We start from the raw sequence: 15,893 nt of genomic DNA, 5'->3' as shown, positions 1-15,893 counted from the left end.
CTGCAAGTTAATTCTTACAGGATTTAATTTGTATTAAAGAAATTTTAAATTGTAATTTACTTTTTCATACGTAGTACTTTCCAGGAGCAGATGAGCCATTACAGTATCCTTGTCAGTACTCAGATGAAGGACAGAGCAATTCTGCCACCAGTACAGGTAAATGGATAGATTGGAAGAGTAATAACCTAATTTTTTTGTGTCTCTGTTCCCATGAAATTATAATCAAGAGGCAATGAATGATGTCTCTATTTGCATTTTAATTTCTTCATTTCATATGATTGACTGCAATTTGAGTTTCCTGGTGCATCATTCTTCATGAAGGTACCGAGATTAAAGAGTTACTAAAGACTTGCTTCCAAGTCTTAGAATTCTTGCATAGTTATATATAAAAAGATGGGATATTGTATTGCTGGGAATGTCATTCTTTATTTGAAAAATAAAAATCATTTTTACACTGATACTGCTACATCAAAGAATATTAGAAATTATTGTAAATATAAAAAACAACGTATTTCTTCATCATGAACACCCTACTTTTTGGTCTTTGTAGAAGAGTCTATAGAAACTCTTATTTAAGAACTCTTATTTTTAGTTCAAAGTTCCTTACTTTTCTAAATATCAAGTAGTAGTGGGATTGAAGTTTGTGATCATCAAAAAAGACCATAGAAATAACTCTCTTAGAAAAATTGTGCCTCTAGGGGCGCCTGGGTGGCGCAGTCGGTTAAGCGTCCGACTTCAGCCAGGTCACGATCTCGCGGTCCGTGAGTTCGAGCCCCGCGTCGGTCTCTGGGCTGATGGCTCAGAGCCTGGAGCCTGTTTCCGATTCTGTGTCTCCCTCTCTCTCTGCCCCTCCCCCGTTCATGCTCTGTCTCTCTCTGTCCCAAAAATAAATAAACGTTGAAAAAAAAAAAGAAAAAAGAAAAAAAACAAAAAAGAAAAATTGTGCCTCTCAAATTATATGGCATTTTAAGCATTCATTGTTAATTTAATTAAAAGGGCTTGTGTGTGTATATATACAATATTTATCCTGTACTTAAAATTGTATTTTTACCGACAAATATTTTTACTGATCTAAATAATTGCATTTATTTTAATCTGGTTTAATAGTTCCCAAATTCCATTTTTACCGAAAATCTTTTGAGTTGCACTGAATTCTTAAATGCACTTCTCTAAAATTCCATCATGTGTTTCTACCACTGCTTCCAAACCCTCTCTCTGTTTAAGTGCTGTGACCTTCAGTCCTTTGATTTTTCTGTTTACTGAGCCACAGTTCTCTTAGGTCCTTCCTTTCATCCTCCCTTCACTTAATTCCAGCTGGTTATTATAATTTCTTATCTTAAGCTTGTTTGGCTAAACTTAATTTGTTAAGTCTGACACTCAGTGTCCCCTTGTCTATAGCAGTGCAGCTGAATGTGTCTGGAGACAACTCATGTTTAAGGTCTTCAAATGCCTTAGTGATTTAGTGACGTTGGATAGTTGTGCCATATTTTAGTCTATCTCCTCTCTCTTAGATGACTTAATTGTATACTTTAGCCTCTCTCCTCAAACTTCAAACATCTCTTCACTACACACTTTTAGCTGATCCCATTTGTTATTTCTTTGAGAAAATTGGAGTAATCAGAAAAGATAGCTTTCAGAAGCTGCCCCGCTACATCTGCCCACCTACCTGTATCTGGGCCCTTCTGCTCTCCATTCTCTTCTGTTAAAATGGCTAAGCTCTCCATGCTCTCACCAAAGGCAGGCGTGTCTGCTTGTGCACTATATCCCATCTGCTCTTCCCAGTTGTTCTTCCCTCAGTCTCTTGCCTCATCAGTGTTAGTCTTTCTACTGGAATCATTCCCAAGGCATGTATAGTCTGTACTTACATTCTGTTACCTCTTCCCATTCTTTCCTGTGCCCAGTCCATTCAGGCTTTTATTATACCGCTACTCCAGAATTGCTCTTGTCAAGGTCACCAGTTGTCTCCACATAACTAAATCAAAATGAATGATTTTTAGTTCTCTTCTCTTTTGACTTTCAGTAACATTTGACACAGTTCATTACTCTCTCCTTCTATAGCATGTTCTTCAGTTGATCTTCAGGATACCATAGTAGCCTGGATTTCATCTTCCGTCTCTGGCCACTTTTTCTGATGGTTTCCTAGGCTGGTTATTTTTTTATCTTCCTAACCTACACATGTCAGTATTCCTAGGGCTCAGTCATTGAGCCTTTCGCTTATTTCTCTACACTCATCTCCTTCATGATCTCATCCAGTATCGTGGTTTTATATACCATCTATTTGCTGGTATTTTGCTCCATCCCAGACCTGACCTTTGTACTCCTATATCCACCTACTTGCTTGATACCTGATAGGAAATCAAACTTATGTTTTCCAAGTTAAACTTCTGATAGTCCCTTCAAACTTACTTCTCCCATCATCTTCACCATCTTGATTAATAGCCACTCTGATTTACCAGCTCAGGCTAAGAACCTTAAAGTCATCCTTGTACTATTAGAAGACTAATAAGCATTTTGGTTCCCTTTCTGTGCTATCCTTAAAATTCCATTTAAAATGGATTTGTTTGGATATCTTTATTGACTTGAAAAGTCTTATTTTGTTCATATTCATGTCTTGTTAGTTTAGAAAATAATTTACGTTACATATTATTGAATAAAGCATCTGTATTATTCCAACCTGTAGTCATAAATGTTTCTGCTTTCCTAGGCTCATTCATGGACATCGCTTCTACAAATACCAGTAATAAAAGTGACACTAATATGGAGCAAATTCCTGCAACAAATGATACTATTAAACGCTTAGAATCAAAATTGTTGAAAAATCAGGCAAAGCAACAGGTTTGTTTTGTTACTAAAAGTAAAATTGTGTGATGACCTTACTAGTAGTCATAACTTTATGCTAACTAAAATTAATTATTTGGCATCTTCCATTATACAAGTGCTGAGTCTTATTCTTGAAGCAGATAAGAATAGAGACATAAAATGAGATTCTCCTACTGTTTATTACCGATGAAATTGTTTTGTCTTCTGATTATGGCTGCCTTTGCCAACAGCGCAACTCCCTCCCTGTGATGTTCCCTAACTTTAATGGTTAAATATGTAAGATGATTATTTCTTGGTTCTACTACTCAGTTAAAGGAGTTTATCCTCAGTCTGTCATTTCATACTGTTCAGATTTATTATGTTTTTGCTGTTACTGGTTTAAAAGTATGTTAAGTAGTGATTTTATTCATCTTACATGATACATTTAGGTTAAAGAAGAATCGTAGCATTTAACTTCCAACTCTAGTGACTGCCGTTTCCTAAAGGCAGTGTTTGTAGCTTGCTCTCCCTTAGAACCTCCTTTTTCCTTCAGAACAGCACAGAATCTCTAAGAATCTCAGTTGATATCTTCCTCCTCCTAGGTTGCCCAGGATTTTTAAATTTAAAGAATTTCAATAATTCAAATTGACCTGTAATTTTAACAGAGTGAATCGGGACGTTTAAGCCTGGGAGCTTCCCGTGGGAGCAGCGTGGAGAGCTTGCCCCCCACCTCTGAGGGCAAGAGGATGAGTGCTGACATGTCTGAAATAGAAGCCAGGATTGCTGCGACAACAGGTAAAAAGGAAGTAAAAATCTGCAGAGGAGTGGAAAGAGTAGTTTCAGTTGTTTCACCTATGGCGATGTCAGGGGTTTTTTGTGTTATGAATTTTTTTAAAGCAGGAAGTGGGCTTACAGTAGACTTTCTAAGCTACTAACAGTAATTTATGTTTTTCTCCAGTTCCAAATAAGGCAGGTATGACTTGTAAAATTATTTGGATCATAAATTATATTTTTATCAAATGTAATTCAACTCAAACATGAGCTAAACATTTAAGTGGGAAATTGAAATTTTGCCAAAACTAGTATGTTTCAGAGGATTTTGAGTGATTCTACTAGAATTTGTGCTAACTTCACATAATGGCAAATATTTTGTTTTGAAATTAGCAGAAAAATATACTATAGATCCAAGTGTGGTTTGGCTTTACTGTCTGCTCCTTCTCCTTCTGGTAGCAAAAATAGATAAGTGTAATATAAAAGATCACGGTAATTTCATTCAATCTTGGAAAAGTTAGCATTTGAATTCCATTTTTTCACTTCTTAAAATGATTAATTACAGAGGTACTGGTCAGCACAAAAACAGTTACAGTTGACTCTTGAACATTGTAGAGGTTAGGGACATTAACCCGCCATGCAGTCAAAAATCCACATGTAACTTTTGACTACCCCAGAACTTAACCATTAATAACCTACCATTGACCTGAAGCCTTACAATAATACAAACAATTGCTGAACACATATTTTGCATGTTATATGTATTATATACTGTATTCTTAAAATAAGCTAGAGAAAGAAAGTGTTATTAAGAATATTATAAGGGAAATACATTTATAGTACTATACTGTATCTTTTCTTTAATCACATGTAATTGGATACATGCAGTTGAAACTCATGTTGTTCAAGGGTCCTAATACTGGTTTAATTTGTTTTCTTTCCAATTCTTCCAGGAGTAGAGGGGAGCTAATTATAAAAGTAAATACATTTCTTTTGTGGAAAATGTGGAAATGTAAACAAACAACAAAAAACCCACAATTTTCTATAATTGTCCCACTCAGAGAGAAGCATTTAACAATTTTATATATTTATCTCTGGTCTTTTAAGCCATATATGTGTATACATGTGTATTCTCATGTATATTAGCGTATATATTCTTTAACTTAGCTAACCAGGTTCGTGTGTTTTTTGTTTTGTTTTGTTTTTTAGGTATTTTTCTCATTTTTTTTTTTTCTAAATGGAATATTCTCATTTTGTGTGGAGCTTTTTTCAGAAAGAAGTTTTCCAGAGGAATGTCATACTGTACTTGTCTTCATCTAATTATGATCACTGACTGTATCAGCATTAGAATCAGTTAGATATAGCAGAATATTCAAAATAGCTATGTCTTTAACACCTAAGCTTTTTTTTTTTTTTTAAATAAAGAAATTTGAAGGTAGGCTCCGTGATCATTAGGCAGCTGAATTTCTCTGTCTCTGTGCCACAAGCCATATTGCGTGACTTGTCTCCTCAAAGACTTTGTGTTGCTGAATAACTATTACAATTCTAGTCATCACATCCACAGTCAGGGCAGCAAGAAAGGAGAATTAGGGGAATGCCAAAGGGTATATGCCCAAGCTCTTTCAAAGATCTTTATCAGAAGTTCCCCCTAACAACTTCCATATATGCCTTTGGCCATCATAATATGGTCAGATGGCTACAGATGGCTGCACGGGAAAGAAGGATCTGTGATCTTTTATCTGGGAACATTGCTGCCTTGAATAAAGTCAGAGTTCTGTTGCTAAGAAAGATGGGAAAGACAGAGATTGGAAGGGGACTTGCAGTCTCTGCCACATGGATGAATCTTCATAAATAATCAAGTTGAATGGAGCTCACTAGCCACTAACAAGCCTTCCTGGTCCCTGCGTCATAAGTGTTTTTCTGTCAAGTGAGGGCTTCTCAGTGTAGTGTCAGGTGAATAGCGCACACAGTGACATACCTTCACTCTTGGGGAACCTTTTTCCCTTCAGGGATGTCATTCAAGTTAGATCAGCTAAGTAATGATGGCTAGTGGCATTATTAAGATAATGGCCTTAAAATAAGTGGCATTATTATAGTTTTGTATCTTTGCTAGTGTCAGTTTTCTAGTCAGGTACTGATTTATTATTATTCTTTACAGAAGTGATATTTCACTAGTTAAAAAACAACCACACACATTTAGATTATCTCACTCTCTAAATGTAGAATAGATGCTGTTGAACATCCATTGAATTCATACAATTCAGATTTTTTTTAATGAATTGTCTTACTTTGAAAGATTCGAATTCTCCAGCTTCTAACACTGTTCACATGTAATGGGAATGCACCTTGAACTTTGAAAACTACAGTAAACATTCAGTTTAATAGAAGTATGTGTAACATTCAGTTTAATAGAAGTATGTGTAAATATTTATATTTATAAAAGCATATACATTTCATTCTTTGATTCAATAATTACTATTTAATCACCGAATTTTACTTTATAGCACACTTCAAGAAACGTCTATCTGGAATATATATTCCTGTGTTTGTGTAATTAAAAAAATATGGCAGCTTATTTCTTTTTAACTCCTCTCTCCCTTCCCACTTTCATCCTAGCTCCCCATTGCTTATCAGTGATTTCACTTAGGTAGATTGTTTCTATGAACATGTTTGAAATTTTGCTTCCTCATTATCCTGCAGCTTTGTTTGTCTCTGTCCTTTTTTTTTTTTCTCCTAATTAAAACCAGTATGTGACACGTCTTTATTGATAGTTTTCTCCTAAATCACGCCTTTTCCAAGCATGGATGAAAAGTTAGACAGTCCTGCATGCCATTCTGCATGAAGTATTATTAACATAGCTATTTGAAAATTATTCTGTTTTTATAGTTAATCATTTTCTGTGTTACTGTTTGTGGTTGTTTGCATGTATACTGTATATATATGTTTTTGCAGCCTATTCCAAGCCTAAACGGGGCCACCGTAAAACTGCTTCATTTGGCAACATTCTGGATGTCCCTGAGATCGTCATATCAGGTATCAAAGACCACCTGAGTTGGTCTAATAGCTGTGGGACCGGAATAATGATCCCTGGTACTTATAAAATGCTTCTTGCTCCAATCTTTATAGGACATGAAAATAGACACCTGCATACAGTAACTAGGGAGACAGATTGAAAACTATACATTTATATACAATGAAGCGGGCTTGACAGGATACCTTAAATCTCCAAAAATGAGAGTAAAATAGAAGGCAAAATAAACCTTTTCACACAAAGGAGAATGCTAGCCCAGAATTCTACCATCGTCCTCCCTGCTTTTAAATGAGCACGTGAGCTGAACCAAGACGTTGTTTTCTCTCACCAGAAAGAGGAAACAACTATTTAAAAATATTTGATGTCCTGGGCTCTTTTCCTTCCTTGGTTTCTCCTTTTTGGACTCTCTTGAGGCTTCCTATCCAAGCCTCTTTCTGTTGGTAGCAAGTGAAATACGAAGTTGAGAAAAGAGAATTGCTAAATACCATGTTGCCTTAACATAGAAAATAGAAACAGAGTAAAATTAAATGAGATTTGCTGTTTTGCATGGTGTCTTGACAAAGAATCGTGGTCAATTCTGATTCTTATGTGTTATTAGGAGAATCTTTTTGCAAATTACATGTTTTTATACCTAAGTCACACATGGTACTTCAGTGTCTTAAAATTGGTAAATTGCTTTTATTTCTTCTCATGGTGATAATTTCATAGATGAATCTAAATCACCATTTTTGATAGAAATTTAAATGGCATATATCGGTTAATGTATGTCACCAAAGTGATCCTGTATTCGGGCACCTGGGTTGCTTAGTCAGGCAAGCATCCATCTCTTGATCTCAGTGCAGGTTTCATGAGATCGAGTTGCACATCAGGCTCTGTGCTGATTCTCTCTCCTTCTCTCTTTGCCCCTCCCCACCACATGTGTACATGCCCTTGCTCCCCCCCCCCCCCCCAGAATAAATATATAAACTTAAAATAATATATATCTTTTATTTATTCCTCTGCTTTAGGTTTTCCTCCACCTCTTCCCAAAAAGAAACACAGTTTTCCCTACACACATTCATGGATGTGATTTTGGTGAATTCTTCAGCAGTGTGTATTGCTTGTGATTGTATTTCTAGCATAGCATTGTAGTTGAATATCTAGAGGTCTTTTTGTCCCATAGTAAGATGAAAACAGAATAGACACCATGCCTTTGTTACTTATTATTGATTGTATCAGAGTTATCTGGCACGATGCCTCACACATTGCGTTTAATAAATATGTGCCTATTAACTGAACAAACTATTATTGACCTCCCATGGCTGGGAACTAGGATACATATAAAATGTGTATAAATTATAAATATGTATAATACAGAAATTACACAATTCTTAGGATCCTGGCATTTGGTCTGTATAAAACTATATTAGAGTAATTAATGTTTATTTTTTCAAAGTGATTTATTTTATAATACCACTATTGCTGTTCAGAGAGGAGTTAACCCACTTCTCACATAGTAATTTTACTTATTGAGTCATGGCCTGCTTGCAGAACTTGCAGTCATTTTACCTCCATACCAAAAGGTGCTATGTTTAAGGGAATAATATTTTGACTAAAAAAGTGGCAACATTTAAACTTTTAAACTGTGATTATCATTAATGTTTGAGTGAATCAGGAGAAGTTAGGTAAATGGCAATATAATCTTAATCCATGTCTTAACGAATAAGCATTAACAAATACACACATAATGAATGATGTAGCCAGTACTGTACACAATAATGAGGGAGAATGAAGAGAAAGAATAGTCTCAGTGGTTCTCAACCAGAATGAATTTGCTCCTTACAGGATATTTGGCAACATCTGGAAACATTTTTGGTTGTCACAAGTGGCAGGGGGCATATAGTAGGCAGGAGCCCAGGATGCTGCTAAACATCCTGCAATGTACCAATCTTCCACAAACCAAGAATTATCCAGCTAAAATGTCAACAGTGGCAGGGCTGAGAAACTGGTTTCACATAGATGCTCTATGTGACTCTAAAGTAGTTTAAATAAAGTACATCATCTTAATTGATGTCCATAGCTGTCTTATAACTGGATTACCAGATAAAATTACAGCCATTTTACAAATGAGGAACTTTGATCAAATAGATTTTGTGTGGTTTTCCCAGAAACACATAGCTAGGGTCCCAACTTAGATCTGACACCAAATCACATCAATTTTCTCCTCTTCTGTTTGAGTCAGAGAAGATAGAGCAATTCTGCCTTGCTCCTCTTTAGTGTTCACATTAAAGAGAGCTCTTTGGCCAGCAGACCCTCTTTTATGGTAACTGAGTCCTTATGGAGTCAGGAAACTTTAATTCTGCTCTTAATTTGTCAGAGCAACAATGCTGTTCAAATAGAAATGGTATTCATTAATACATTTTATTAAATATTCTTGTTGATTCCCCCCCCCCCAGATATCCAAATATTAACTTAATCAGCTTTGCTTTCTTTAATGAAAGAATATAAGCACTGGAATTACTACAGTTGGACATAAAAGCAAAACATTAATGTGTTCTTAGGTTTATTTTTAAATTGAATTAAATATGAAAATATAACCCATGCTTTGGGAATATTTCAAATGTCTTACATGGCCATTTTAACTATAAAGGAGGGCATTACTAATTCCCAAAATTTCTTAGTACCTTCTAGAATTTTTTTTCCTCGAAGTCAGTTTCCCACAAGTTCTTTGTGGTATTACAGTGCCTCTTGATATACCCAATCTGGTATTCATTAGCACTGGATCCCAGTTGTAAGCATTTTTTTAATATAGATTTTTTTTTATCTTATCTGTTATGAATAAGTAGTTTGAATAATAACTTTCCTTTGGCCAGGTGCAGTATACTGAGTCTGATGTACTTCTTGGAATAAACTGCCTCTTTTTCTAATTCTGATTTTTTTTTTTAAGTTTATAATTTTGAGAGAGAGAAAGAGCAAGAGAAAGTACATGAGCAGGGAGGAGCAGAGAGAGAGGGAGGATCCTAAGCAGGCTCCGTGCTGGATCCCACAAAACATGAGATCATGACCCAAGCCAAAATCAAGAGTCGAGTGCTTAACTGACTGAGCTATCTAGGCATTCCTGAACTGCCTCTTTTAGTAAGAGTGTTCATCTAAGCATCACAAAAATTTTTATGTGTACTTATTGGTAATATACAAATCTATCTTTTTAAAGTGTATATTGCTTCTTGAATTTTTTTTAAAAGTTACCAAGTTTTTAAAATTGTAAAATACACACTGTTACTCTAAAGAATTTTTTTTTAAATACATCTTTAGAGTGACTAAAACCCCTAATCTGGTCACAGGTAAACAAATTCAAATCATGTTTGCTTGCTCTTCAGCACTATTTTATACTTGCCATCATTCAAATGAGGAGGAGCAAGCAACCTATGGCTAGCATTTATTAATTTAGTAGTCACTCAGGTCATGCAGAAATGGACCTTTAATACCTCACGAGTTCCTATGGATCAAGCTACACAATTTTCTATACCTCTTCCTGGCCTAGAGCCTGCTTCAGATTCTGTGTCTCCCCTTCTCTCTGCCCTTTCCCCACGTGCTCTGTGTCTCTATCAAAAAATGAATAAACATTTTAAAAAATTTAAAAAAAATAAAGCATGGAGTAGGAGACTCTGATAGTTATGTAAATTTTGTTTGTGGCTCTAGCTTTGGTAATCAAAAAAGATGAACTATTCTGGAGTCCTTGTGTGAGTAGTTAGAACACTTCAGGAAATCACCTGTGATGATGCATTTTGAAAGCCACTGAAAAAGGTACTAACAAATCCATACATATATATCCACCTGTAAAAGATTTAATTGAAACATTAGTCTTCTGCACTCCTTTCTAATATGAAATTCCTTATACATAGTTTATACCAGATTAATTGCTACCCTGAAATGATATATGTTTCCAATATGAGACTTACAAAAGTAAATTTTTCCAAATAAACAGTTTTTATGCTGTTTTACTCAGTACTTCTGAATATCTTAGTTCAGACTAAATTATACAGCTTGACTTCATTTTAAACACTTGAAAATTCTCATTTATTCTGTAAATAAGAATTTGCCTTAATGTGCTATTTGAGAACCTTGAACAGTGGTACTTTAGTAGTATATGTATTTTAAAGCTAAAATAATATGGCGTAACATTTTAGAATCGTAGAATGCTTTGACCAAAGATGATTTTCTTACATACTGTTTTTAAGGATATATTAAATAATAAAGAATATTGAATATACAAATGTCATTTAGTCAATCATATAAAATGTTTTTACCCAGGTCCTTGAAGAGCCTGAACTTAATTGATATTTTTTGTCTGTAATATTATTCTTAAAGCTGAAAAATCAGGCTCTGAGCTCACAGCTTGCACACGCACTCTCTCTCTCTCTTCTCTCTCTCTCTGTCTCTCAAAAATAAACACTAATAAAAGAGGGGGGGCACCTGCGTGGCTCAGTCGGTTAAGCATTCAGCTTCGGCTCAGGTCATGATCTCATGGTTTGTGAGTTCGAGCTCTGCATCTGGCTCTGAGCTGAGAGCTCAGAGCCTGGAGCCTGCTTCAAATTCTGTCCCTCTCTGCCCCTCCCCCACTTGCACTCTGTTTCTCTCTCTCTCTCTCTCTCTCTCTCTCTCTCTCTCTCTCTCAAAGATAAACATTAAACTTATTTTTTAATTTTTTTAAAAGTGAAATTTTAGGTGTCCTTATGATTTCAGCTGCATTCAGATATCAAAAATTTAATGAATATTCACTTTTAACTTCAATCAGACACATTTTGTCCTCTATTAGTTGCTTTTCAAGAATATGATGAGTAGTTAAGTAGCATAAGAGGAGTATGGAAAAGCCCAAATATATTTAACAAACATAAATGGGTAGTTGAGTTTCTAATACTAATGTAAAGTTTTTTTTCTTTTAGAAGTTTCAAATATCTTAGGTAATTGGCAAACAGATGAGGCAGGGTGCAGTAAGGGTTTTGTAGAATGCTGGACAGCTGGAGGCTGATACTGTTCAAGGACACTTAGGCACTATCTTGCTTTCTCCCATCAGGTTAAGAATATAACCTTTCTAATACTGTATTTTGTTCAAGAATCAGTAGGTACTAATGTTTATAAACATCCTTTAGGGGTGCCTGGGTGGCTCAGTCGATTAAGTGTCCGACTTCGGCTCAGGTCATGATCTCACAGTTTGTGAGTTCGAGCCCCGCGTCGGGCTCTGTGCTGACAGCTCAGAGCCTGGAGCCTGTTTCAGATTCTGTGTCTCCCTCTCTCTCTCACCCTCCCCCGTTCATGCTCTGTCTCTCTCAGTCTCAAAAATAAATAAACGTTAAAAAAAAATTTTTTTTAATCCTTTAACTGTAGTACATAAACTATTGGTGTAGTTTTTCCCCCTGAATAGTGTAGTGCTAATGTGTAGAAACAGTGAGATAAAAAGAAGTAAACTTTTCTAAATCTTTCAAGTTCCTACCTACCTTGGACATATGGTGTCATTAACAGCTGTAAACCTTTGAATTAGGGATTCTGAGGCCCAAGGAGAGCTATGCTGAAATATACCTGCTTCTCCATGTGTAGCCACCTCACCTTCAATGAAATTCTGTATTTGTGCCTAATTAAATAGGAACGTTCATGTAACCAACCCTAAAGAGAATGTTTAGGTAGTCTCTTTATATTGTATCAAGATCACTTTTTGTAATATAAAAAGTTGATCTCTAACCTAATAACGGTGGTTTATCAGAAAGCAAAACTCATCAATAATATTTTCCTTTGATAGGAGGAAAAAACCCACCCTGAAGGGCGTTCCTTCTAAGGAATAAGCCAGAATTTGTAGAAATAAGTAAAAGAAAATGAAATTTGTGGCAGCCTAAATGAGAACATATGTTTTTAAATTACATATTCAGTTTACCATGAAGCAGTGATATAATGCAGTGTAGTGCTATACAATTTTTTTAAATCTTATGTATTTTACACATCAAGAGAACAGTGTCCCACAATTTTCAATATTCAAAACTTATGAATCTCAAATTTTCCAACATTTGGTTAAGAGATGTCTCCAGGAAAATGTAGTGTTGATTTTTACATGAAAAGGGTCTCAGGAAGTTTGGGAGATAGAAAAATAAGAGTAGTTAAGATAAGGAAAACATTGAGCTTACTTAAACCATTAAGAAAAACCACAGAAGTGGCTGTCTGGGAAGGACTCTGTTCAAATACCAGTACAGGAAATAAGTTGTACTTATAAGAGCAGCTTTTTGAAGAGACTGATTCTGTTTTTGTGACATTATTGTAAAAACAACTGAATTGACCTATAAGCTATTTCAACTGCCCTTTCTTTTTTTTTGGGGGGGGGGTGGGGATTGTAGGTCTTACGATGGGCTAGGGATGTAGCTGTTTTGTTTTGTTGCTGTTACTTAGAAAAGTTGTTCTAAAAAAATATCACTTGTTCTTTATCATTGGTCATGAAAGCTCCGGAACTTATTACACAATGAATACTCAGGACATCATTGGCAGGATTCAGATTTCTTGATCAGGCATCTGTTGACATCATATTGGCCCTCGATTCTACTTTTTTTTCATTTATACTACCATGTGTAATATAGGTATGTACATTTCAAAGAACCATAAAAAAAATGTAAAATAAGAGAGTTTCTAAATTAGTATTTAGTTGCAAAGAAAATTCAGCATTAAGTTAAATTTACTAAGAACACACCCAGTGTTCATTTGCAATAATAGTTTTATTTTTTTACATTCATATTTCTAAAACTTAAAAACAATATTGGAGCAACAAGTATTTGTTGATTGCAGTCCTTTTTTGCTTTTTCTAAACTATTTGCCAGATGGTTTCTGCCATGGTTATGCTAATTAAAATGCATTGCCTAATATTGCTTGCTTTGACTCATGTTTTAGCTTGAAGATTTCTCATTTTATGGCATTTGTTAACTGTGTCACCTCTTATTTACCCTACTTCCTTAAAAGTTTTTTTTCCCCTTCTACCCCCACCTAGATTTGATTTTGTTTTTGGTGTTATTGTAGTGGTGATGTAATGATTTTTAGACACATGTGCTGGGTGGTTCCTGAGATTCACAAATGTTGCTAATCTGAAAAGAGAATTCCAGACACTTTTACAAGCCTGTCTCATCTAGGCTAATTTTAGAATGACTGTGTTGAATGAAATGTGCCTAAAATTGCTTATTACTCATGGTGGTGGGATCTTTTTGTCCCCGGGAAAAGGGGGTAGTTAAAAATTATCACAAAAGTATATTAGTGTGCCTGATTCAATAAAAGTGCTATTTTTTTGTTATTTTAATTCGTATTCAAAAGTTGGAACTTGGAATAAAACAGAATTTGGAGTAAATTTGAGCTAAAATTATACAAAGAATTCTAAAACATAGCTTAAAATGAAAAAAAAAGTGATGATGTCCTTATAAATTTGAGTTGGCTATAAACTTGAGTTTTTATGCTTACTGCATGTATTACGGCGTTAAACATTATTCTTCTGTAAGGTCCTTTTAGTTTACATGCAAAATAATAATGGAGTCGTATGGATTAAGATGCTAAGTTATATTGCTGATTGGTTTAAAATAAGAAACTTAGGATTAGAGAAATATAAAATTATAAGAACAAATTCTGTCTGTTAATCAGGCCAGAACTGTTAGAGCACATGTTCTGAGTGCTGCCTCCTCGCTAAGAAATTATATAATATAGCTTTCAGAGTCAAAAGAATTTTGAGTATTGTGTCAGCTGTTACAATATTTTGGTGTTTCCTTTTAGACAGCTGATCTCTCATCTTGGATATACCATATAAACAGCCCTATTCCCAAATAAAAGTGCTGAGTGAAGCTATTGCTTAATTCATTCTGTTTTGCTAAAAACTTACATTTGTAGAATTTTTTCATAAGCTGATTTTTAGATTAAATTGTTATTTGCATGGAAGTCCCTAAAGCAAGATTAACACGATAGCCCAATATACAATTTTCAACAAGCTGTATATTTGAGAATGGAATGAGAGTCATTGATTTTCAGTAGGAAATTAAGAGTTGTTCTCCAATAATAAATTGCTAGGTTCTGACAAAGACTAATAGGATTAAGTAAGTGTGACTCTGTAATAAGTTTAAGCCTAAGCATCTTTTTTGGCCTTGAATGAACAAGGTACTGCTGTTGGTTAAAGTCAGTCACATCATACAACCTGCTGGCTAGCTGTCTTGCTGTAGAAACTGTAACGTAAGACCCTTGAAATAGATGCCATCATCAGCCCTGGCCCACAAGCATTTATCTATTTAAATACATGACAGAAGATGGTGCAAGAGAGTTCAGCAGCTATTCGTGTGGTAGGAGTGGTTATTGTATTAGAACCTACTTTATTGTAGACCAGCAATTTTTGAGTTAAAACTCTACAGCTGTTTCTCTTCCTTTCCTTACATCATTCTCTTCTCTCTCTCTTTTTTTTTTAAGCAATAAACTCATTAATTATTTTTCCCACAAACATTTTGTATAGATCCAAGGAGCAACAAATTCCAACTTCCTACATAGCAGTAGCAACCTTGTTATCTGTTTGAATAGATCTCAGTATTCTATTTTTTTTTTTAATCTTTTAAAAGGCAACGGACAGCCAAGACGTAGGTCCATCCAAGACTTGACTGTTACTGGAACAGAACCTGGTCAGGTAAGACTTGACATTTGAATTCTCTGTCTTTGAAGGAGAATAATGGGCAGAAGTTAAGAATTAACTATAATATATATACAGTGCAAAAGTAATTTTATGAATTCACCTAAAATTGTGGTAGAAAAGTTCATTGGCACTTGAATTTAAATACTTAGGAGAAAAAAGTATAGATGCCATTATTAGGTTAACTTGAAGGATAATTTATCAAACTAAGTTGATTAATTCAGTAGTGCTCCATGTATATTATAAGGTTTTTATATATGATTTAGTAAGGAAGTATCAACTGTGTAATACAACACTTTGTCATTATCCCTGTCTCTAAAGTGAATCATAGTGACTCCTTTTTAGCAATAAGGTCAGAAAGATTTTTTTTTACTAATTATTTTACTATAATTACTAATACTTACTAATAAATATTTCCGCAACAAAATGTCACTCCTGTAGCATCACATAAGGCACTAACATACCTAGATGACTCTAACATCTTTCATTTTTGTAATATCCACTGGATTTTTATTTTTGTGAAATATGCTTAAGACTGTTTACTAAGCACATGGGTAAATTCTAGAAAGGCTTCTATCACACTTGCTAAGATTTTCTTCATCTTACATTTCTGGATGCTCTTCTGAACTC

At 34.8% G+C, this 15,893-nt stretch overlaps 1 protein-coding gene across 9 annotated transcripts in view; it reads left to right on the top strand.

The window, feature by feature from the left end:
- The window catches only part of MAP3K7 (mitogen-activated protein kinase kinase kinase 7), an 85,910-nt gene that overhangs the window by 41,170 nt on the left and 28,847 nt on the right, over positions 1-15,893 (top strand). For 6 of the 9 annotated variants that reach the window (XR_006298996.1, XR_006298992.1, XR_006298995.1 and 3 more), the window contains exons 9-13: positions 75-156; positions 2,705-2,835; positions 3,465-3,594; positions 6,523-6,603; positions 15,196-15,260. Coding sequence is in view for 2 of the 9 variants with exons in the window: in XM_043591947.1 (XP_043447882.1) it covers positions 75-156; positions 2,705-2,835; positions 3,465-3,594; positions 6,523-6,603; positions 15,196-15,260 (489 nt within the window). In the remaining 7 variants the exon portion in view is untranslated. The remainder of the gene's footprint in view (positions 1-74; positions 157-2,704; positions 2,836-3,464; positions 3,595-6,522; positions 6,604-15,195; positions 15,261-15,893) is intronic. The other 3 variants (XR_006298998.1, XR_006298997.1, XM_043591950.1) reach the window with 1 other exon arrangement.

This window comes from Prionailurus bengalensis, chromosome B2 (assembly GCF_016509475.1).
Source record: "Prionailurus bengalensis isolate Pbe53 chromosome B2, Fcat_Pben_1.1_paternal_pri, whole genome shotgun sequence".
In the NCBI taxonomy this organism is placed as follows: domain Eukaryota; kingdom Metazoa; phylum Chordata; class Mammalia; order Carnivora; family Felidae; genus Prionailurus; species Prionailurus bengalensis.
Note: the sequence above shows the minus strand (reverse complement) of the source record. Positions and strands in the feature narration are given on the sequence as shown.